The 18,115-nt window shown below is 34.6% G+C and overlaps 1 protein-coding gene across 39 annotated transcripts in view; it reads left to right on the forward strand.

The window, feature by feature from the left end:
* RIMS2 (regulating synaptic membrane exocytosis 2) overlaps positions 1–18,115 on the forward strand; it is a 478,829-nt gene that overhangs the window by 249,480 nt on the left and 211,234 nt on the right. For 26 of the 39 annotated variants that reach the window (XM_086465565.1, XM_086465576.1, XM_086465572.1 and 23 more), the window contains 6 exons: positions 2,768–2,835; positions 4,494–4,613; positions 6,459–6,558; positions 7,329–7,452; positions 12,314–12,360; positions 13,533–13,645. In XM_086465565.1, coding sequence (XP_086321691.1) covers positions 2,768–2,835; positions 4,494–4,613; positions 6,459–6,558; positions 7,329–7,452; positions 12,314–12,360; positions 13,533–13,645 — 572 coding nt within the window. Of the gene's footprint in view, positions 1–2,767; positions 2,836–2,952; positions 3,162–4,493; positions 4,614–6,458; positions 6,559–7,328; positions 7,453–12,313; positions 12,361–13,532; positions 13,646–18,115 lie in introns of all 39 variants that reach the window. The other 13 variants (XM_086465563.1, XM_086465559.1, XM_086465573.1 and 10 more) reach the window with 1 other exon arrangement.

Here is an 18,115-nt window from a genome sequence, read left to right on the forward strand (position 1 = left end):
TGAAAATTGGACCAGTTTTTGCTGACTGCACATTTGCAGTGGGAATGTGTATACAGTCAATACTTCTCAGGGGCCTCATCTTTTCAGTAACTTATTGTCCTGTTTTTAAGAAGTTATTTTCTTTGTAGACACACAAGTGAAAGTCGAGTTTGATAAGAATCTTTGCTCTTGACAAGCTCATAAAAGACTGTATAATTGATATGGGAAACTGCATGAACAGGAGAGCTGGTAAAGACATGGATTTCATAAGGTACAGGTAAAGTGCTATGTTCACTGTAAAACAGCAAGGACATAATAGCTGTACTCCTGGATTTTTTACTGGTGGTTTCTTTTAGATTATAAGTGATAGTCAAGATTGTTTCTGAAAATTTTGAAACCTTAAAAATTGTCCAGTAATTTGCAGTGGTAGATTCTTAACACCTAATGGTAGATATCTACATTTAAATGTAGTCATTTCAGTGAAAATACACCATTTATCAGAAATAGTAAGTAGAATCAGTGAGAATGATCAGTTTTAAGTGTTCTGCTTATAAAGCCCATTTTATTTCAGTGCTCTGCTCCTAGAATTAAACACCGAATTATAGGGAAACACATTACAACTTTTTTAGTCAGACTTTGGTTTTGGGTACAGAAGTTGTATTGATGATACAGAAAATAACTGCTAGGAAAAAACTGTATGGGCTCATGTGTCTTTAGTTCATGCCATTAATGCTGAGAAGTCATTGTTGCTGTAATGAGATGAGTTTTCCTCACTCAAGATCCATTTTTAAATATATTTTAAAACCAGGATTTGCAAAACAGGCAATATGTAGGCTGGTACTCCTGCTATCTTCTGGATATCTCTAAATGTGTATTTATGCAGTAAAGGCTAGATCTTCAGGAGCTCGCTGATGATTTCACTCAGTTCCCCTGAAGCAATGTCTTTGGAGGGAGGCAGAGGTAAGACAGCACTGGAGATTCCATGGCAGAAGTACCTTTTGCAAAATGTTATTAGCTTTCAGAAGGATATCTCTTTTCCCTGTAGCAGGATAGCCACCTGTAACATAGTCAAGATGTTAATGGTCATGAGAAAGCAGTCTTGATGAGAATTTCCCATTTAAAAATGTTATCTTCCTTAAGAATCAAGAAGCACAGTCAATACAGCAGGCCTATTTATTACTTAGAAAATATGAATGAATTAAAACTTCAAAAGAATTTTATGAGGTCCCTTTACCACTGTTTTTATGAAATCAAAGGATATTTGATATTCTACAATGTTTCTGCAAAATGTAGGGGCCTAAGTTCAGAGTGTCTTTTTGAAAAGAAACCCTTTGTGTTCTGTACATTTCCATCTTTAAAATGAAAATGAGGCTTGATTTTTTTTTCCATACAGCATATGCAAGTCTATATGTTCAGAGAAAACAGGTGAAAAAAATATTATATTTCTCATTGTACATAATATCCCTCTGAGGAGACTGTATTTTACTTTTCTAAAGTGTGTATTATCTTTTCGTAGCTTAGTTTTATGGGGCTGTATCTTCATATCATCTCTGTAAAGTTTTCTAGACAAACGTTAAGATTGTGATTAGACCTAATAATTATATTTCACCAATGTATTGATGCAGGTTCAGAGGAATAGGTTGAGCACTGTCAAAGCAGGATCTGAAGTAATGGAAACAGAAAAATATCATTTGTGGTCTGCACTGAAAATAGCAGAACTACTTTGGTTTCGTGTTCTTTGGTCGTGAAATTCAATAGAAAAGTCAACATCTTGTCCTGCATATCATAGTATCAAAATATTAGGTAGAATGTAGCAACAAAATATTTTTCATGTAACATGTAGTAAAAATGGTGAGGAAAAAAAAAAGAGAAATGTAATAATGCAAAACGTATGGTCATAATTTACAATTTAAAGTACCTACATAAAAGAGAATGTTTTGTTAAAATTCATTAGTGACTCTCCAGTTCTGTGGACAACAGCATTAATTTAGACCTTTTCTTTAAAACTGTTTTTTAAACCTTTCTTTGTGCCATGTGTCGGCCATATAGATTAAATCCTGATTCTATGGAATATATATATATTTCATCAAAACCTACACATTTATTCCCAGTTATGAGGTACCTGTACGTACTAGAATTCTTCCCGATATTTAACCAGTAGACATTTCTCTTGGAATTTCGAGCAAAGTTAACAGCCTTTTTATTCTAAAAATATTTTCTATATTTGTTTTCCTTATCAATCAATCATATTTAACAGATTGTTTAACCTTCCTTAAAACGTCGTCTACTGTACAGCTGAATATACAGTACCATTAAGTATTTTATTGAAGTGATTAGAATAAACACTGGTTTGTGTTAGGAAAGCAAAGAAATATGTTCCTTAACACAAAACTGTTTCTTTAGATTATGATGAAAACTCATTCCATATTCAAATGCTTTCCATTCTGAAAATTCTGTTAGGAATACAATACAGTTTGCCTTTTCATTTAATTTTCTGTAAGTGATTTTATAGGAAGGTTAAAAACTCTGAAGCAACAATGCTTTACCCTGTATATAATTTTATGTATACATAGGCACACATAGGCGTACTTCCTTCCTCACTGTATTTCATATTTCATGTACCCTGTTGGAGCCTTAACTTTTTCTTGCAAGCACCTTGCGAGTCCTGCTAGCAGAGGTTATGAATCAGATAGGATAATCAGAAGTCTTTACAATTTTACTGTATCTCTGTCTATCCTTTCTTTCACCTTTCCTTTACTGCACTATCTTGTCTGTCTGATTCTCGCAGGAGACATGGATTACAACTGGTTGGATCATACGTCTTGGCATAGCAGTGAGGCATCCCCAATGTCTTTGGTGAGACATGTGGAGCCTTACCATTTAGTTTCCTTTATCATTTCACATTTCCTTTGTTTTATTTACACCTTTGCATGTTTTCTTTTTTGTATCCTTTTTTTTATCCCACACCTATAGGGAACAGTCAAAGGGGAAAAAGAAAAACTAGTGAGCAGGCAGTTTTGTCGGATTCTAACACCTTATCCGAGAGGCAAAAGAAAATGGTGTGCTTTGGTGGCCACTCTTTGGAAGAGGACTTGGAATGGTCTGAGCCTCAGATAAAAGACTCTGGGGTAGATACGTGTAGTAGCACAACTCTAAACGAGGAACATAGCCATAGCGAGAAGGTACTGAGATTATGGAGCCTGCATTTCAACCTGATCATTTGGTCTTTGTTTGCTCTCTGTCACTCATTAAAATAGCGCATAAAATAAAAGATAGGGTGTTTCTAGAGACAATGTAGCATTTCTTAAGGTGCAGAAAAGAAAAACAAATGAAAAGTCTCTGCATGTTTGCAAGATTTTACTGCTTGGCAGCCTAAGAAAAAAATTTAAAGACATATCATACGGTTGCATAATAGCATACCATGATATTACCTTCAAGTATAAAGTAATTAACAGTAAGTATTCTACTGATTGGCTTATTTGATTTACTATGTTCAAACTCCTGGGGCTGAAATTAAATTAATAGTTTAAACCCCAGGTGAAAAAGGGAGAAAATTGGGTCTCTCTGCACAGAAAAGTTGTTTTTCTTTTTTCCCTTTTACTGTCATGGTTGTTCTTTTGTTTTGTTGCCATGCCATTTTTGTGCAGTGTTGTGCAGAATTAAAGGCTTTGCCATCTGCTTTGGTATTTTTTATTTTTGCTTTCTGTTTCGTGGAGATTACGATAAATCTTTTTAGAATTATTAGTTGTAATGGGAGCAGATTTGTCTGTGCCTGCTAATTTTGCATGAAATAGAGCATGAAATAGTGTTTTTCTGTGAAAAAGTGCTATGATTACACAAAATAAAATGTTAAAATTTTATTAATTATGCCAATATACAAGTATAACTGTGCCTATGTATGGTAATGGAATAATAACCTTCACTGTAACTGCGCTTCATATGTGAAGTAATTATTCCAAGAAAGAAACAATACATTTAAATGGAATAATGACTATACATTGTAATGTAGTTTATAAATTTTAATATACTACCACTGAGAGAAAGTAAAACAAGAAAAAGTTTCTCAGTCTTAGAGAAAACTGACATATTTGGAATAGTGGAAAAATAAGAAATGTCTTACATCAAATTTCTGTTTTGAGTTAAACTTCTTTTTCAATATTACTCCTATATTAGACCCCTACAGTTGTTTTTGTCAGTACTCAGATGTGATATAGATAACTATGTATAGTTGTCTATATCTATCTAATGAAGATGCAAAAATCATTCTAGATATTTACAAATTGCATTTAGTAAAATAGATAATGTTATTAATTATTAGACATACATTGTGATAGACTATATATCCAAATAAATCTTTCCCAGCACAGTTTTCTGTCATTCTATCACCTTAAATATTAGTGTAATCATAATACTTTCATGGCATTTTAAAAATGTATCAGGAAATGAAAAGTATTACTGAAATATTTTTCTTTAAAATCTTATTCACTGTGTTTTCCATTAACACCATATTATAGCATCCAGTAACTTGGCAACCATCCAAAGATGGAGACCGCCTCATTGGTCGGATTTTGTTAAATAAACGACTAAAAGATGGAAGTGTGCCTAGAGACTCAGGAGCAATGCTTGGATTGAAGGTTGGTAACAAATAATTCTGGAGCTAACAACTCTCTCAGTTAAACTAGTTACCTTTTTAATGAAAGTGTTCTTATACTACGTAGTGTATGCATACCCATATCTAGAATGTCTTATAAGTCTCAAAATTACAATATAGAGACATTTTATATTCAGTTACCAAGAATAATTTTACAGGTTCCCTGACAGGCTTAAAAATTTGTATTTTTTCTGAAAGACTAAACATATTTTCACAAGTTTTCTAAGAATGTCTCCTCTGCAATGTACTGATTGCATCCTTGCCGGGCAAGCAAGTCTGCTTTCTTCAGTATTAAGCGTTGCACCATAGTATAAATTCTGTTCCCCAAAAGAGGGGAGAATGTGAAAAATAAATTAATACTTTTGAAAATGTGGGTGACATCTGGAAGTTAATGGCATTTCAAGGCAGAGCACAGTCTGGTAATAGAAGAGCCTATTTCTGGATTTTTTTTCCCCTCTGGTTGTTTGATTTGCTACATTTTAAATACTAAAGACAGAAATTATTTAGTATATGCTATCACAAAGTAATGTGTCTGCGTCTTCTTTGTGATGCAGTACTCTTTGAACACATTATGAAGATGTTTCTAGCTCGTATCTTGATCTCTTTTTTGTGATATTATTATTTGCAGTTCCAGCAATACTGGTACAAGAGTAAGAATGAATTATACATAGTAAAAGAAACAACCATGTATTTAGTTTGATTCAATATCCTTGTTGTGGGAAATCATTAGGAAGTTTGATTAATTCTCTGTTCTCTATTTAACATGACACTGACTTCACTTTGGGTGCACAGATTAGTCTATAGTCATACGCAGTAAATAGGGATAGAATCAGTGTATTTACTGTCAACGTATACTAACATGCTTTGGAAATTTTTGAATTTTTTATTAGGTTGACAAATGATTTTATTTTCAACTCAGCGGAGAAACCAGTTGAGCATCACTTTTAATATGTATATATATATATTGTTGTTTTAATGTCAGAATATGCAAGAGAAGAGATTGACAGTGCCACTATGAAGTACCTTTTGTTTAAATGTCTATGTCTAGAACTCTAAAATCTGCTGTTATAAAGATGAACTCTTCACTGAGATTCATGAGTTGTTTAGATTCAAGAATAACTACTTTTAAATCTCAATAGACTACTTAAGAGTGATTTTCAGCAGTTATTCCTGATCTGTATTTTCAAATATTTACATTATTGCAAGTAACCCAAACTGGATTTAGTATTGCAAATTTTAAATCCCAATATGAAGACTGTTAATAAACCTTAAGAATTTGAAGATTATGCAGTAATAACTGATTTTGATATCTGAATCTCCTGATTCTAAGATAAATATTAAGGTCAAACCTGTTGAAGTTTCCTGTAGAGAAATCTTCAGTATGACAAATATTTTCACCTGACTTGCCCAGCCAAAGTGGATTTGATTAATTGAAACGTTTGAGGCTTAGTGTGAACATCATGAGTTCTGTTACATTAATATATCTGTTTTCACATAAAAAGAATTGAAGTAAGCAATCTAATGACCAATACCTTACTTTTTCTGGGTGGTAATTTACAATACAGTGAAATACTGTACATACATTTTCTAAAGTTTAAAAGCTTTAGCATTCTGTATTTGCATTGTGTTTAAATTACACAAATGGCCAGAATAGGTACAAACATAACCTGTCAGAGCCAAAATTCTCTGGTGTTTTTTTCAAGTATATCTATCTTACCTGGGCTACCTGAAAAACAACAAAATAATTGAATTATTCTTTCTGTTGCTAGAACATTTAAGTCATTTAAAGTAACTTTCATTCTATGAAAATACTTCCTCTTTGAAACAGGTAGTAGGAGGAAAGATGACTGAATCAGGTCGACTCTGCGCATTTATCACCAAAGTTAAAAAAGGAAGCTTAGCTGATACAGTGGGGCATCTTAGACCGGGTATGTATCTACTATAGATCTATACTGTTGAGTTGCTTTTCTGAAGATGATAACAAGTGAGCAAGTTTAATTAGATGTGAAATTATGTTAAATAGGTGTGATAAACTACTGCAGAATTCAACCTGACATTCACTTGCTAGATTATTGACATTACTGCTTTTGTGAAATATATAAATTTTCATGTTGTTCAAAATAATATTTTAACATTTTTATTCAATTTTTATACTCAAAATAATATTCCACTGATGTCCTGCCCGGTACTTTTGTGGTGTATATTTTATTTAGAGCAAACCAAGCTATTACAAATCTGCAAATGGAACCAGCTTGGCTAAGAAACTGCTTCTATCCCAACATGTAAACCATGGATTGCTAGATTGGAGAATGTGACAGAAATAGTAACTATTAACATAAGAACTATCTGAACCTTAAATACTAAACTTGTAGAGGTAAATGAATCTTCAAAATAGTAAGTTGATGAGTTCTAAAGAGCATGTTGGGGTTTCTGTAAGCCACAGCTGCCAAAGTGAGTACAAGTTACATCTGACTCAATAGGCGACCTACTGATGATAAAATTGTTTCACCAAACTATATGAAGCTGAGCTGCAGAAAACCTTTAATACTGAGGACTTCCCTGTATGAAGGACTGCAAACTTCTTTTATAACACAGGTTTCACAATTCAGTAAACTGACAGTAGAATGGCTTAAATTGTCATCGTTAAGTCCAGTCCACAGCAGACTTCCTAAGCCGAGTGCTATTACTGAAATTATAGGTGATGAAGTATTGGAATGGAATGGAAGGTTACTACAAGGAGCCACCTTTGAGGAGGTGTATAACATCATTTTAGAATCCAAACCTGAGCCACAAGTGGAGCTTGTTGTTTCAAGACCAATAGGGTAAGTAATTTCATAAAATTTTGTATTAAATATGATAAAAATGTTGCTAATTTCACTTTTACAGCAGAGCATATCAAACAGAATCATAAACTACGTGAAAGTAAAACTGTATGCAAAATTTTGTAAGCCAAAAGCATAGCTAGAATGATAATTCATGCCAGTAAGTACGAAGAGATGGTGTGAAATCCTGTATACTCTGAGAGAGTCCCAGGCGTTAGCTGCTAATATGGTCAAAAACAGGTCAGCTTCTGTGGTTGTTTAGTTCGTGATCCAGCTTATATTGGCCCTCAGACTGTGGTTACAGTCTTTATTATTGCAGTTCTTGACACTTCATTTTATTTCTCCGTTCCCATATTTATATAATATATATGAAATTGTATATGCAGACTTGGTCCGTGAACTGATGGACTCTATTTATAGAGAGTCTGCAATGTAGAATATTGCACAAAATAAAGTATGATAATGACAAAATCAATATGCTTTGGAAAGTCTCGAATCCACTTTCTCATTATTTTCATCTGTGAAATCTATTAAATTATTGCTTTTTATCTAATGCAGACCATATCTGAATGAATAGCTGGCACTGTGTGGGACTTTTTCATTGGTGCTTTACATTGTCCAGTTTTCCTAACTTTCAGACCTCTCTCTCAATGTCTAAACTTATTTTTTTCTTGTATAGCAATAGTTGTTTTGTTATATTACACTGTGAATACTTCCCCTTCTTCATCTGTCCTTTTTCTTCCAAGTTCCTACAGCCTATGGTCATATCAATCCCTTTTTTACTTTTCCATTGGAAGTTCCACAGCTGGTTGTACCAGAACTGTGAAGAGAGGAGTGCTTATCACTGAATTTGAAGATGCTTACAGTTAGAATTTTCTCTTTTACGCCCCAGAATTTATTAAGATGTATGTGACACAATAGGACAGGGTGCTAGGTAGTCTCATCTAAGCTCCCTTTTCCATGTGAGGTTGGACTGTATAGTCTTTCAAGATCCAAGCTGGGCTATTTTAGGATTCTATGATTCTATAATTATATATTAATAAACATATGTATCCCTTTATTTTGTGTAAGATACACACAATTTTCTTACCTTATACGAGAAAGCATGGATAACATATCAACTAAAACTTAAGAAATACTAAAAAAAAAATACTAGAAGCATATGATCTGGGGATGGAATTTCAGTGAGGACAATTTGTTACTGGTTCAGCTGTAATAGGAACTTACTGTGTTTGACACATCAGTAACTTAACATGTAGGAACTTAATTTCATTCAACAATTTTAAACGAACTTGATTATAATAAAAACTGCTTTATGTTGTCAGATAGATGAAAAGATATCTCCAACATACATACTGAATTGCAGCCCCTTTAGGGCAAAGGCTGTATCATTTGTCCTATCCTTAAAAACCTTTGCCTAACTTGAGAATTGTCAGTATAATAATAATAATGCTAAGGGACAGACTACATTACTAGAAGAACATTGTCTCAGAAAAGGAGGTTTCAAATTCATTTCGTACAGGTGGAAGGTCTTTCATAGTTTCTCTCAAACAGAGATGTATAGCAAAAGTTTCAAGGAACTGCATGCATCTTGAAAATACTCTTTTTTTTACTCTTTCTGCATTCTCTTTATTGTGCGAAACCTCCTGTATTATTTCTTGTGCTTTTATATTTACTGTCTGTTGTGTACCTACATATTCATCATGTCTTCTGTTATGTCATGTGCTCCCACTTGCTGTCGAGCAGCTCATCTATAGTTTGTTAAGGAAAGTGACTTGGGCTCTCATGGTGCCTTCTTCAGCATTAACTGCTTGCCACATAATCTGAAGAACTGAGCCAGCTCAGGGCTAAAAAAGTTTTTCTGTGTACTTGATTCCCAGTATCTTTTTGCAGTAGGTGTAAAAGAGGGTTTTCACTTCCAAAACTCCTGTTACTAATCTAAATGGGTTTATAAAGAAAGTCTCAGTGATGAATACTTTCTGTGAGTTGGTAAGGTTATTAAGAATTTAATTCTAGTTAGATGTATGGTAACTCTATGGATTTTGATATTGATAACTTCAGAAATGTTTTTCATGAGATTTGAGCAGATGAATTGGAAATATCATATTATCTATTAAGTTTAGAAGATTTCAGGTCATAATCAGGTGGACCATAGAAATGAATATCTTATGCTTGCCCAAAGAAATGTAACACTGTAGGTCTGTGTTCTGCCCCAGGGAATAAAGTGTCATAATTATTTCAATTAGAATAATTGATGCCCACTAGAAGGATTTCACTTTTGCATTGAGGTATATCCTATTACTTAAAAAGAGAGAGTCTCTTGATCGTCTCATGGCAAGGCACTAACTCATGCCGGAAATCTTCAGACAGTTACTGGTAATTAACATAGCTGAGAGAGAGAACCTGTTGTCACGTCCTTATATTCTGAATACAAAACCAAATTCCGATTGTTCATTCTTCTCCATTTTATTATGGGCTGACTGCTAAGAAAACTGAAGATGACAAGCTAAGGTGATAAAGGAAGACAAAATGGAAAGCTCCTTTAAAAAAAACCGATCATACCATTTTGGCATGTAACTTATCCCTTTTTCTATCTTAAAATAAAAATTGATAGCCACGTTGCTATTCTGTGTGAGCTAGCTGTCTCTTATACACAATAATTTGTTTATTTTCTACTTTCTAATTCTCAGGAACAGCTATTTTAAAATGCATGTTATTTTCACAGTTATTACTGTTTTGAATTTGGAAAGAATGATGCATTGTGTTTTATTAATTATTCTGTACAACCGGCTTGCAGCGGAACATATCTTAAAATGTAAAGACATGGCTAAACTACTTCTGCTTCTCCTACATCTCTTTATCTCAGTGAGAGTTCCTTGTAGAACTCCTGGTAAGAAATGCCATTCACACTGCCGTGAAATACTGGGAACTGTATGCGTTAGGAACACAACTGACAGTCTTCAAAGCTCTCAAGTTTCTTGTTTCATCTATCTATAGAAAACTCATATTCAATCTGTTCACAATGATACATGTTTTCAAGGTTTTCTTGTCAAATTCATATGATAGGAATACTTTTTTGAAATTACAAGTTGGGCTCAGGAGTGTGTTTCTCAGTAAAGTGATAGGCCAGTATTGGGTCCCTTTATAAATCCTACATATATCAAATATGCAAACTTAAATATTTACTTGTTCAATAGCCCTTGTAAGTTTCTGACAAGTTTTGCTTACTAACAACAGACAGTGATTTTTCCTTCTCTACAGCAGGCAGTTACAGCAGTTGCATGCGTCTGATTAATTTGAATTAATGGGTACTGTGCATCAATCTGCTTGGAAAGATTGCTCAGTCTGCTTCGTAAAGCTATTTTTCTAGTGAGTCTTGAAAGATGTTTGGAAATGGTATACCTAAAAGGAGCTAGATAAGTTGTATTTATATATAGTACAGACTCTTGTTTTTCGTTGTATGAGACAGCAGATACCACTGAAAGCATTTTTAGCTTCCCCTTCCTTTTCATATACCTTTGCGGTGAGTTGACCTTGGCTGGCCACCAAATGCCCACCCAGATACTTTCTCCCTTCCCCTTCTCAGCAGGACAGGGGAAAAAATAAGACAGAAAAGCTCATGGATCAAGATATGGATGGGGAGATCAATCCGCAATTAACATCATGAGCAAAATGGACTCGACTTGGGGAAGATTAATTTAAGCTATTAGGTGTTAATAAGAGAATAGGATAGTGAGAAATAAAAAAACCCCTAAACCATCCTTCCCCTCACCTTCCTTCTTCCCAGGCTCAAATTCACTCCTTTTGTTCCCTGCTCTTCTGCCTCCCCACTGAGCCAAGCAGTGCAGGGAGTGAGGAACAGGGGTTGTGGTCATTCCTCCCCCTGCTCCTTCTCTGACCTTGGTGTCTGCAGGGATGTTTCTCTCATGGTTCTTTTTTTTTTTCTCACTGTTCTCTCTCACAGCTGCTGCACAGCTTTTTTTTATCCTTTCTTAAATACGTTATCACAGAGGCGCCACCACCTTGGCTGAGGGGCACAGGGCAGCCCTAGCCTGTCCTCACTGAGGCCACCCTGCAGCCCGCTGCCAGTGCATGGGCACTGACACCCAAGGCGACCTTGAAGAAACAAACTGCACTGAAACACACATCACGGTTTCAAATATTGTTCTTGCTATGATATGGAGCTGAAGCTTTCCATCTTGTGTGGTTTTGCTCAAATACCTCTGAAGTTATTTGTTAGCATAATGAGAGTTTTTATTAGCATACAGTAGTGTCTGCCCCTCATAGGAAGAATATATTCCTTTGGGGGAGGGTGGGCGTAATGAGGTACTTAGTCACTGCAACTGAGTGCTTTAAAATTATGTAGCTGTACACATGGTTTAATACAAGTTTTGCAACATCTCATGTATACGCAATATGCAATTTTGCCAATTGAAATCGCACATTTCATTTAGTCATGGAAAAAGTAAGGATGTCCAAATTCGGGGTTCAAGGACAGTAAAGTACATATTGGGGTAGTCAATATTGGCAGTCCAGTATGTTTGAGTGAGGGTCCAGTAAATGTAATTAATGTATAATGTCATCAAAAATCTACCGTTAACTCTGAGATTGTTTTTTTTAATTTGCTGAATTATTTTATTTGTGACTGCCTTTCTCCTGCTTGTTCTGTAGGCTTTAATTTGCCACCAAAATTATTTATGCTGGCTAAAAGATAAATCTTCCCCATGGCTGAAGACAGCCAGCAGATCATACACCTTTCTTGAGGCATTCCATGGTGGCTTGAGAAGTGTTATAGTGTAACTGAAATTTGAATGTGCTTGTTAGATAAAGGATCAGCCTGTCTTAATTTTCCTGATTTCAGGGACATTCCCAGAATACCTGACAGCACACATGCACAGCTGGAGTCCAGTAAGTTTCAATTGTGTGGTAGGAAAATCTTCTCTCTCTTTTATGTAAGCACAAATAGATTGAAAAATGTTGTCTACAGTCAGTATAGCCTTTGTCTCTTTGTCTGTATTTGTCTCAATAGGTCACCTTATTGCATTGTCTATCTACCTTGGTTTAACAATAAACTATCAAAAGTCAGGATATTTTGATTTAGGCTTGACATTTGTTTATAAGCTTAGGCTATTTTTGATTGCTAAGAAAAGCATAATTCTAACTAACACACAAGAACATTAACAGTAATTTTTAACTTTCTGTTTTGTTGGTTTGCATTTCAATTGAACCTTATAAACTAAAAATGGGGATGAAATGTTCTTTATTTACAACCTGAGATATAGATACTTTGAAATCGGAATACTTCTACTTTAGTAGAATCATTCAGCACTCCTTAAATAGGCTACACCAGTATTTCATGTGGGGAATAACAACTTGTTCTTTGGCTTAGATCTGATATGATGGATTTCAGCCTGGAGTTATTTTTTATCATCGTTTTAGAACTCTTTTATAATAGAAGCCATGAATAAATGCAGTGGCATAAACTTGATTATAATAATATGAAACCCTCCTCCAATAACTTTTTTACTCATCAGCCAAGTCTTAAAATAAAACCCATTTTATGTTTTGTGAGATGTGGATTGTCTTTTGCATTTATAAAAATACTTTATTTTTACTCTATGTTTTATATGTCAAAACTTGTCCACTGACAGTTGGTGCACCTTGTAGATTTGAAACAAAATGCACAAAACCCACTACATGCAACCTTATGTTTTTGTAAAAATCTAATTGGAAATTAGTGTGATTGTACAAGACAGTAAATCAAAAGACTGAATTCCTTTGACCAGAGTAAAGTTTTTATTTTACTATTTATGAATTTTGGGCTTTCAACTTACTGACACAATTACAGACAGAAATATCTGAATAAACTATTTTTCATTCTGTAAATAAAAGCTTTTGATTGCTTCTGAGCACCAAAAAGATTGAGTATCATTATTTGGTAATTTTAAATAGATAAAAAAATGGTATTTATCACAACTTTATTGTATGTTTGGTTATATTTCTATAATTTTTATTTAAAGAACATTGTGAAATATGCATAAGTGCTACTATTCATAAAATATTTGTACTTACAATTACAGGTTCTAGTTCATTTGAATCTCAAAAAATGGACCGACCTTCTATTTCAGTGACTTCTCCTATGAGTCCTGGCATGTTAAGGGATGTTCCACAGTTCTTGTCTGGACAACTTTCAGTATGTAAACATTTCATTGATATTAATGTTGTGCTTTTTGCAGCATATACGACTCACTGCAGAGTACAAACTACCTCTAACATAAATTTCTTGTTACACTAGCTAAATTTTTTGGTTAATGCTATATATCTCAGTGTAGGCAGGGCCATAGTTTCATAAGGACACGCTGTTTTATTACCTGTTGGAAATTTTATCTGTGTTCAATTTTTTTTTTTTTTTTTTAATATCTATCTATCTATCTATCTGTTAAGCTAGACTGGCAGAGTCAAATTTTCAGAAAGGTCTAATCTTGGCCCACAGTTATGTTTGTGCTGTTGAGTGTATACACTTTTTCAGCTGTAACACTTAAGTGTACACTTGGTAGTTTTTATTACCTGTGTGCTTGGTCAATAATGTTGCTTATTTCTTCACTAGCTTTCATATATACCCTTCCCTAGATATCCCTTTGATTATTTACTTACTTGTGTTGTATTTTTTGTACCACTGTTATTCACTTTAGTTCTTCACTCTCATTGAGAACAAAGTTCATTTCATGAATGTTTTCTTTAAAAGGGTAATTTCTTGTACTAAACTGAAGAGCAAGGGTGATTTTTTGTACTAAACTGAAGACTGTGGGTTTTGTACACCTTTCTCTGTCATTTACAACTCCAAAGTGTGATTTTTCAAAAGTGTTTAGTTGTGGCCTGGTGCACACGGAAAAGGAGAGGAAAATGAAACGGAAGCAGTGCAAAGCCAGTGTTAAACAAGGTTGAAAGTGTCACATTCATATTTCTTCCAAGTTGTTCATGTTAAGATGAGTGAGCCATAAAAATATGCATTAAATCTAAGCAGACCATTTATAGGTCTCACAGAAATGGTTTATGGTATTGATAGAGAAGAGGAAGAAATATTTTTCTGTCTGTTCAGCAGCCATGTTGACTCCATTTTGCAATGCATGAGACATTATTTGTTTTGCTCATCAGACCAGCCATCTACAATATATAATTTTTAATTTTCTGTAACTGTTGTACTTAACTACTTTGAAAGACTCAATCTTTTGGATAAATGGAAAACTAGAAATCTTGTCTGTAGAGTGCAGAATGCTTTGCACAAAATACAACGACAAGGGAAACATGAACGTGAGCTGTCAAAATACACAGACCGAGGTTTCTAAAAACCAATTTACTTTTACAAGATAGTAAAAATTATTGATAGTGGAAACAGAGGGGAAAGAAATCTCTTTTGGCTATATCTCATAAAAGATTAGATTGTCAAAAAGTTTTGGTTCCTAGCTCCCAGCACGAAATTCAAGATCCAGAGTTAGCTGCTCACTGCACAACGATGGTCCCAATAGGAACCACACAGAACTGACTTCCTCGCTGTCTCAGTTTCAGAAACAAAATCTTCAGGAGGTTAAGGTTAGGATTTATTAGTAAAGTCAGTAAGTCTGTTGATTTTGCAGTTTGATAGGATATTGCAGTTTGAGGTGCGTAAGAATAGTATCAGGAGATTTGGAGGTATATTCTAATTTACTCAGAATAACAGAATTCACAAGGTTTTGTATCACAGAATGACATATAAATTCAGTGTTTAACTCAAGAAGGCATCATTCCTATTTCATTATTTTTTGCTTGTTTCAAGATATAAATGCCTTTATTAATAAGTTTATATAAACTATAATATAAATAGAATTTATTAATGATAAATAAGCATTTCTTTCCACCTGAGGAAAGCAAATAATGTTAGGAGACATTTAAAGATCTTTCTTACATTTATCCTTGTGCTCCCTTATGTACTCTTTGCAGTTGTATGCAATAGTCCCTACTACACAGTATCCTTGTTTTCCTCAGAGAGCAGGTGATGCCTGAGAATGCACAGCTCCAGTTGACTGACACTTAAGTCAGAAATGCTCAGTAACTCTCTAAATTAAAGTCGCACTGTCTCGATGTAGACACCTAACATTAGCAGACAGTTTGAAAATTTGGACACTTCTGTTATTTCACCAGCTAAATAAAAGTTGGAAATAGTTGTATTTCATGTTAATTGTGTTAATGGCACAACCCAGCTCCTGCTGCTGTTGGCTCAAGGCTTTGGGAGGAAGGGTGGCTGTCACAGTGTCTGAAGATGGTGTGGATACATAGCAATGTGGCACCTAACTGGGCACATTGGAATGTGTAGACTAAAATACATTTTTAGAAAAAGATGACTTTAAGATAATTGAAGTGTTCTACAGGAACAGTTTTTTCAAACCAGTAAATATCTGTAGTTTATTTTTGATCTGATATTTTAAACCAGTTTCGGAATATCACAAATTTTTTGACTTTTCAGATTTGGGCATTTATGTGTCTTGAAAGTAGTGCAATAAGTAGTTTTTCCTTAATTTTTTAAAATTTTCGTTTCTCATTTTATAACTTTGAAAAGTTTTGCAACTTTGGAAGAGCTAGTGAAAAAACCAACTCTATAGAGTTGGAGATGTTTTGAAAAATTAGAATGGACTATGAGATTATTTAGTTTTGGACCTTTAGTAAAGGTGAAGTAATAGGGGAAAATTGAATTCTAAAAATATCCTCAAGTTCCAAAAAAATATTTTATTTTGAACACTACAAAATGGACAAGCTTCAGTATTTTGATATTCCATGTTTTTAATCAACTCTTTTCTGACAGAACATTTGATGGAACACTTGTTTGTTCCAAATAGCTGAATAAGATGGAAATGGAAGGAAACACTAAATTCTGAATGTAATTGGGAATGTGCTCTTTACAGTGAATGCCTAGACAGGAGAATAACTACAGAGCCCCGGCAGCAGATGGAGGCAGAATGCTGTTCTTTGTGGAAATGGTGGGTCAGTTGACATTTGGGCGATGGTTGCTGAATACAGACAGGTGTGAGGAATCTGAGGGAACAGATGATAGGCAAGATTTTCTGTACTTTTGGACAATACCAGGTAGTCCTGATGGACCATTGCTAGGGAAGCTGTGGTTAATAGGCTGTCAAATACAAGAGTTGTGGGCAAAAATGGAGATACCTGCGGTTCACATACAGGTCTGAAGTGTTTGAAGCATACCATCTCACATAGCTAGGAAATCTTCTTTCTATTAATAATTATTCTGCCCGAATATGTATTTAATTGAACAAATTATGTGCAGCTATAGTAAAGAGTTGTATGTTACAATTTACTAAGGTATACAAATAATTTATCTGTATTCTGTGCAGTTTATTTTATGGCATTTTTGATCCACGTTGTTCTTTCAGGGGAGTATCTGACTGTTATTACAATTAGTGTTTTATTCTTACTTGCTTTATCTGGTTCCTGTTTCCGTGATTGTTTACTGGTTTGTTTTTCTTTTAACATCATTTTGAAAAAGTCAATATTCTTTGTGTGTTGGTGCTCTTCGCTTCATTGCTACATTCTGGCTACTTTTCAATACTGCATGAAAAGTGTAACTTGGAATGCGTTTGCAATAGTTAGGTTTAGAGACTGGTAACATGACTAGAAGACTGTAAATAGATACAGGTATAAAATTAGAATATTTAATTTCTGTACTGGTGATAATTCTAACAGAAAAGGGATGTAATTTATAAAAGTAATCTATTTCCTTGTACAACTGAACCACAGAAGCACTTCAATAGATTTTCCATACATTTACAGTTTATAAAGCAATAAAAATACATGTATATGAATTATAGTTGTAATATCTGTAGAATATTAGAAAGCGGATATTGTACATTGTGAAGGACATAACATATCATCATACTGGGGGGATGAGGTTGAGTATGAGACATGCTCCCCTTCCCTTTTTGCTTTTTCCTGTTCCCCTTTCTTTTCTCCCCTTTCTACCTCTACTCAATTAATTGCTGTTCTAACATCAAAACCTGGAAAGTTCTACGTAGGGCACACAATGTACTTATTGCCCTCGGTTTTCCCAGGCAGAATATGGCACATGAGGGTCCTTGGTGAATGGTGGCAGATATTCTATCCCTTTTAGGATTGTGATATTCTGGGATATCTGTATTTCTCTTGTAATACGGAGCAGAAGCAAGCTGAAGATCTACTTTTATTGTATGTGAGTAGGTCACATTCTGGCACCCGTACATTGGGCTCTGCAGTATTGCCTGCGCAGAGTCAGGGGCAGCATGCAGCTGCTGCACCTTGCAGAGCACAGAAGCACATCAGATAAAACCAGTGATTCAGACTGTCAAATTTTCTCATATATCCTATTGCTTTGGTGTAGGAACAGATTACTTCGCACATTTTATGAAACAGATTTCTCTGGCATCTGTGCATGCCAAGTAAGCAAGGACGGTGACAGAAACATCATCACACTGCCTATCTCCATACTTTGGGTACATTTCTTACGGAAGTGAATATTGAGTAGTAGCTTCGTTCCATCACTTTGAAATAGATCAGTAATCTCAGGCAAAGTGAGCAGGGAGGTGAAGGAGATTCAAATCTATCAGATTGCTGTGGTGGTTGTGACCTACTCCCATGC

Source organism: Leptosomus discolor, chromosome 5 (assembly GCF_034619465.1).
Source record: "Leptosomus discolor isolate bLepDis1 chromosome 5, bLepDis1.hap2, whole genome shotgun sequence".
In the NCBI taxonomy this organism is placed as follows: Eukaryota; Metazoa; Chordata; class Aves; order Leptosomiformes; family Leptosomidae; genus Leptosomus; species Leptosomus discolor.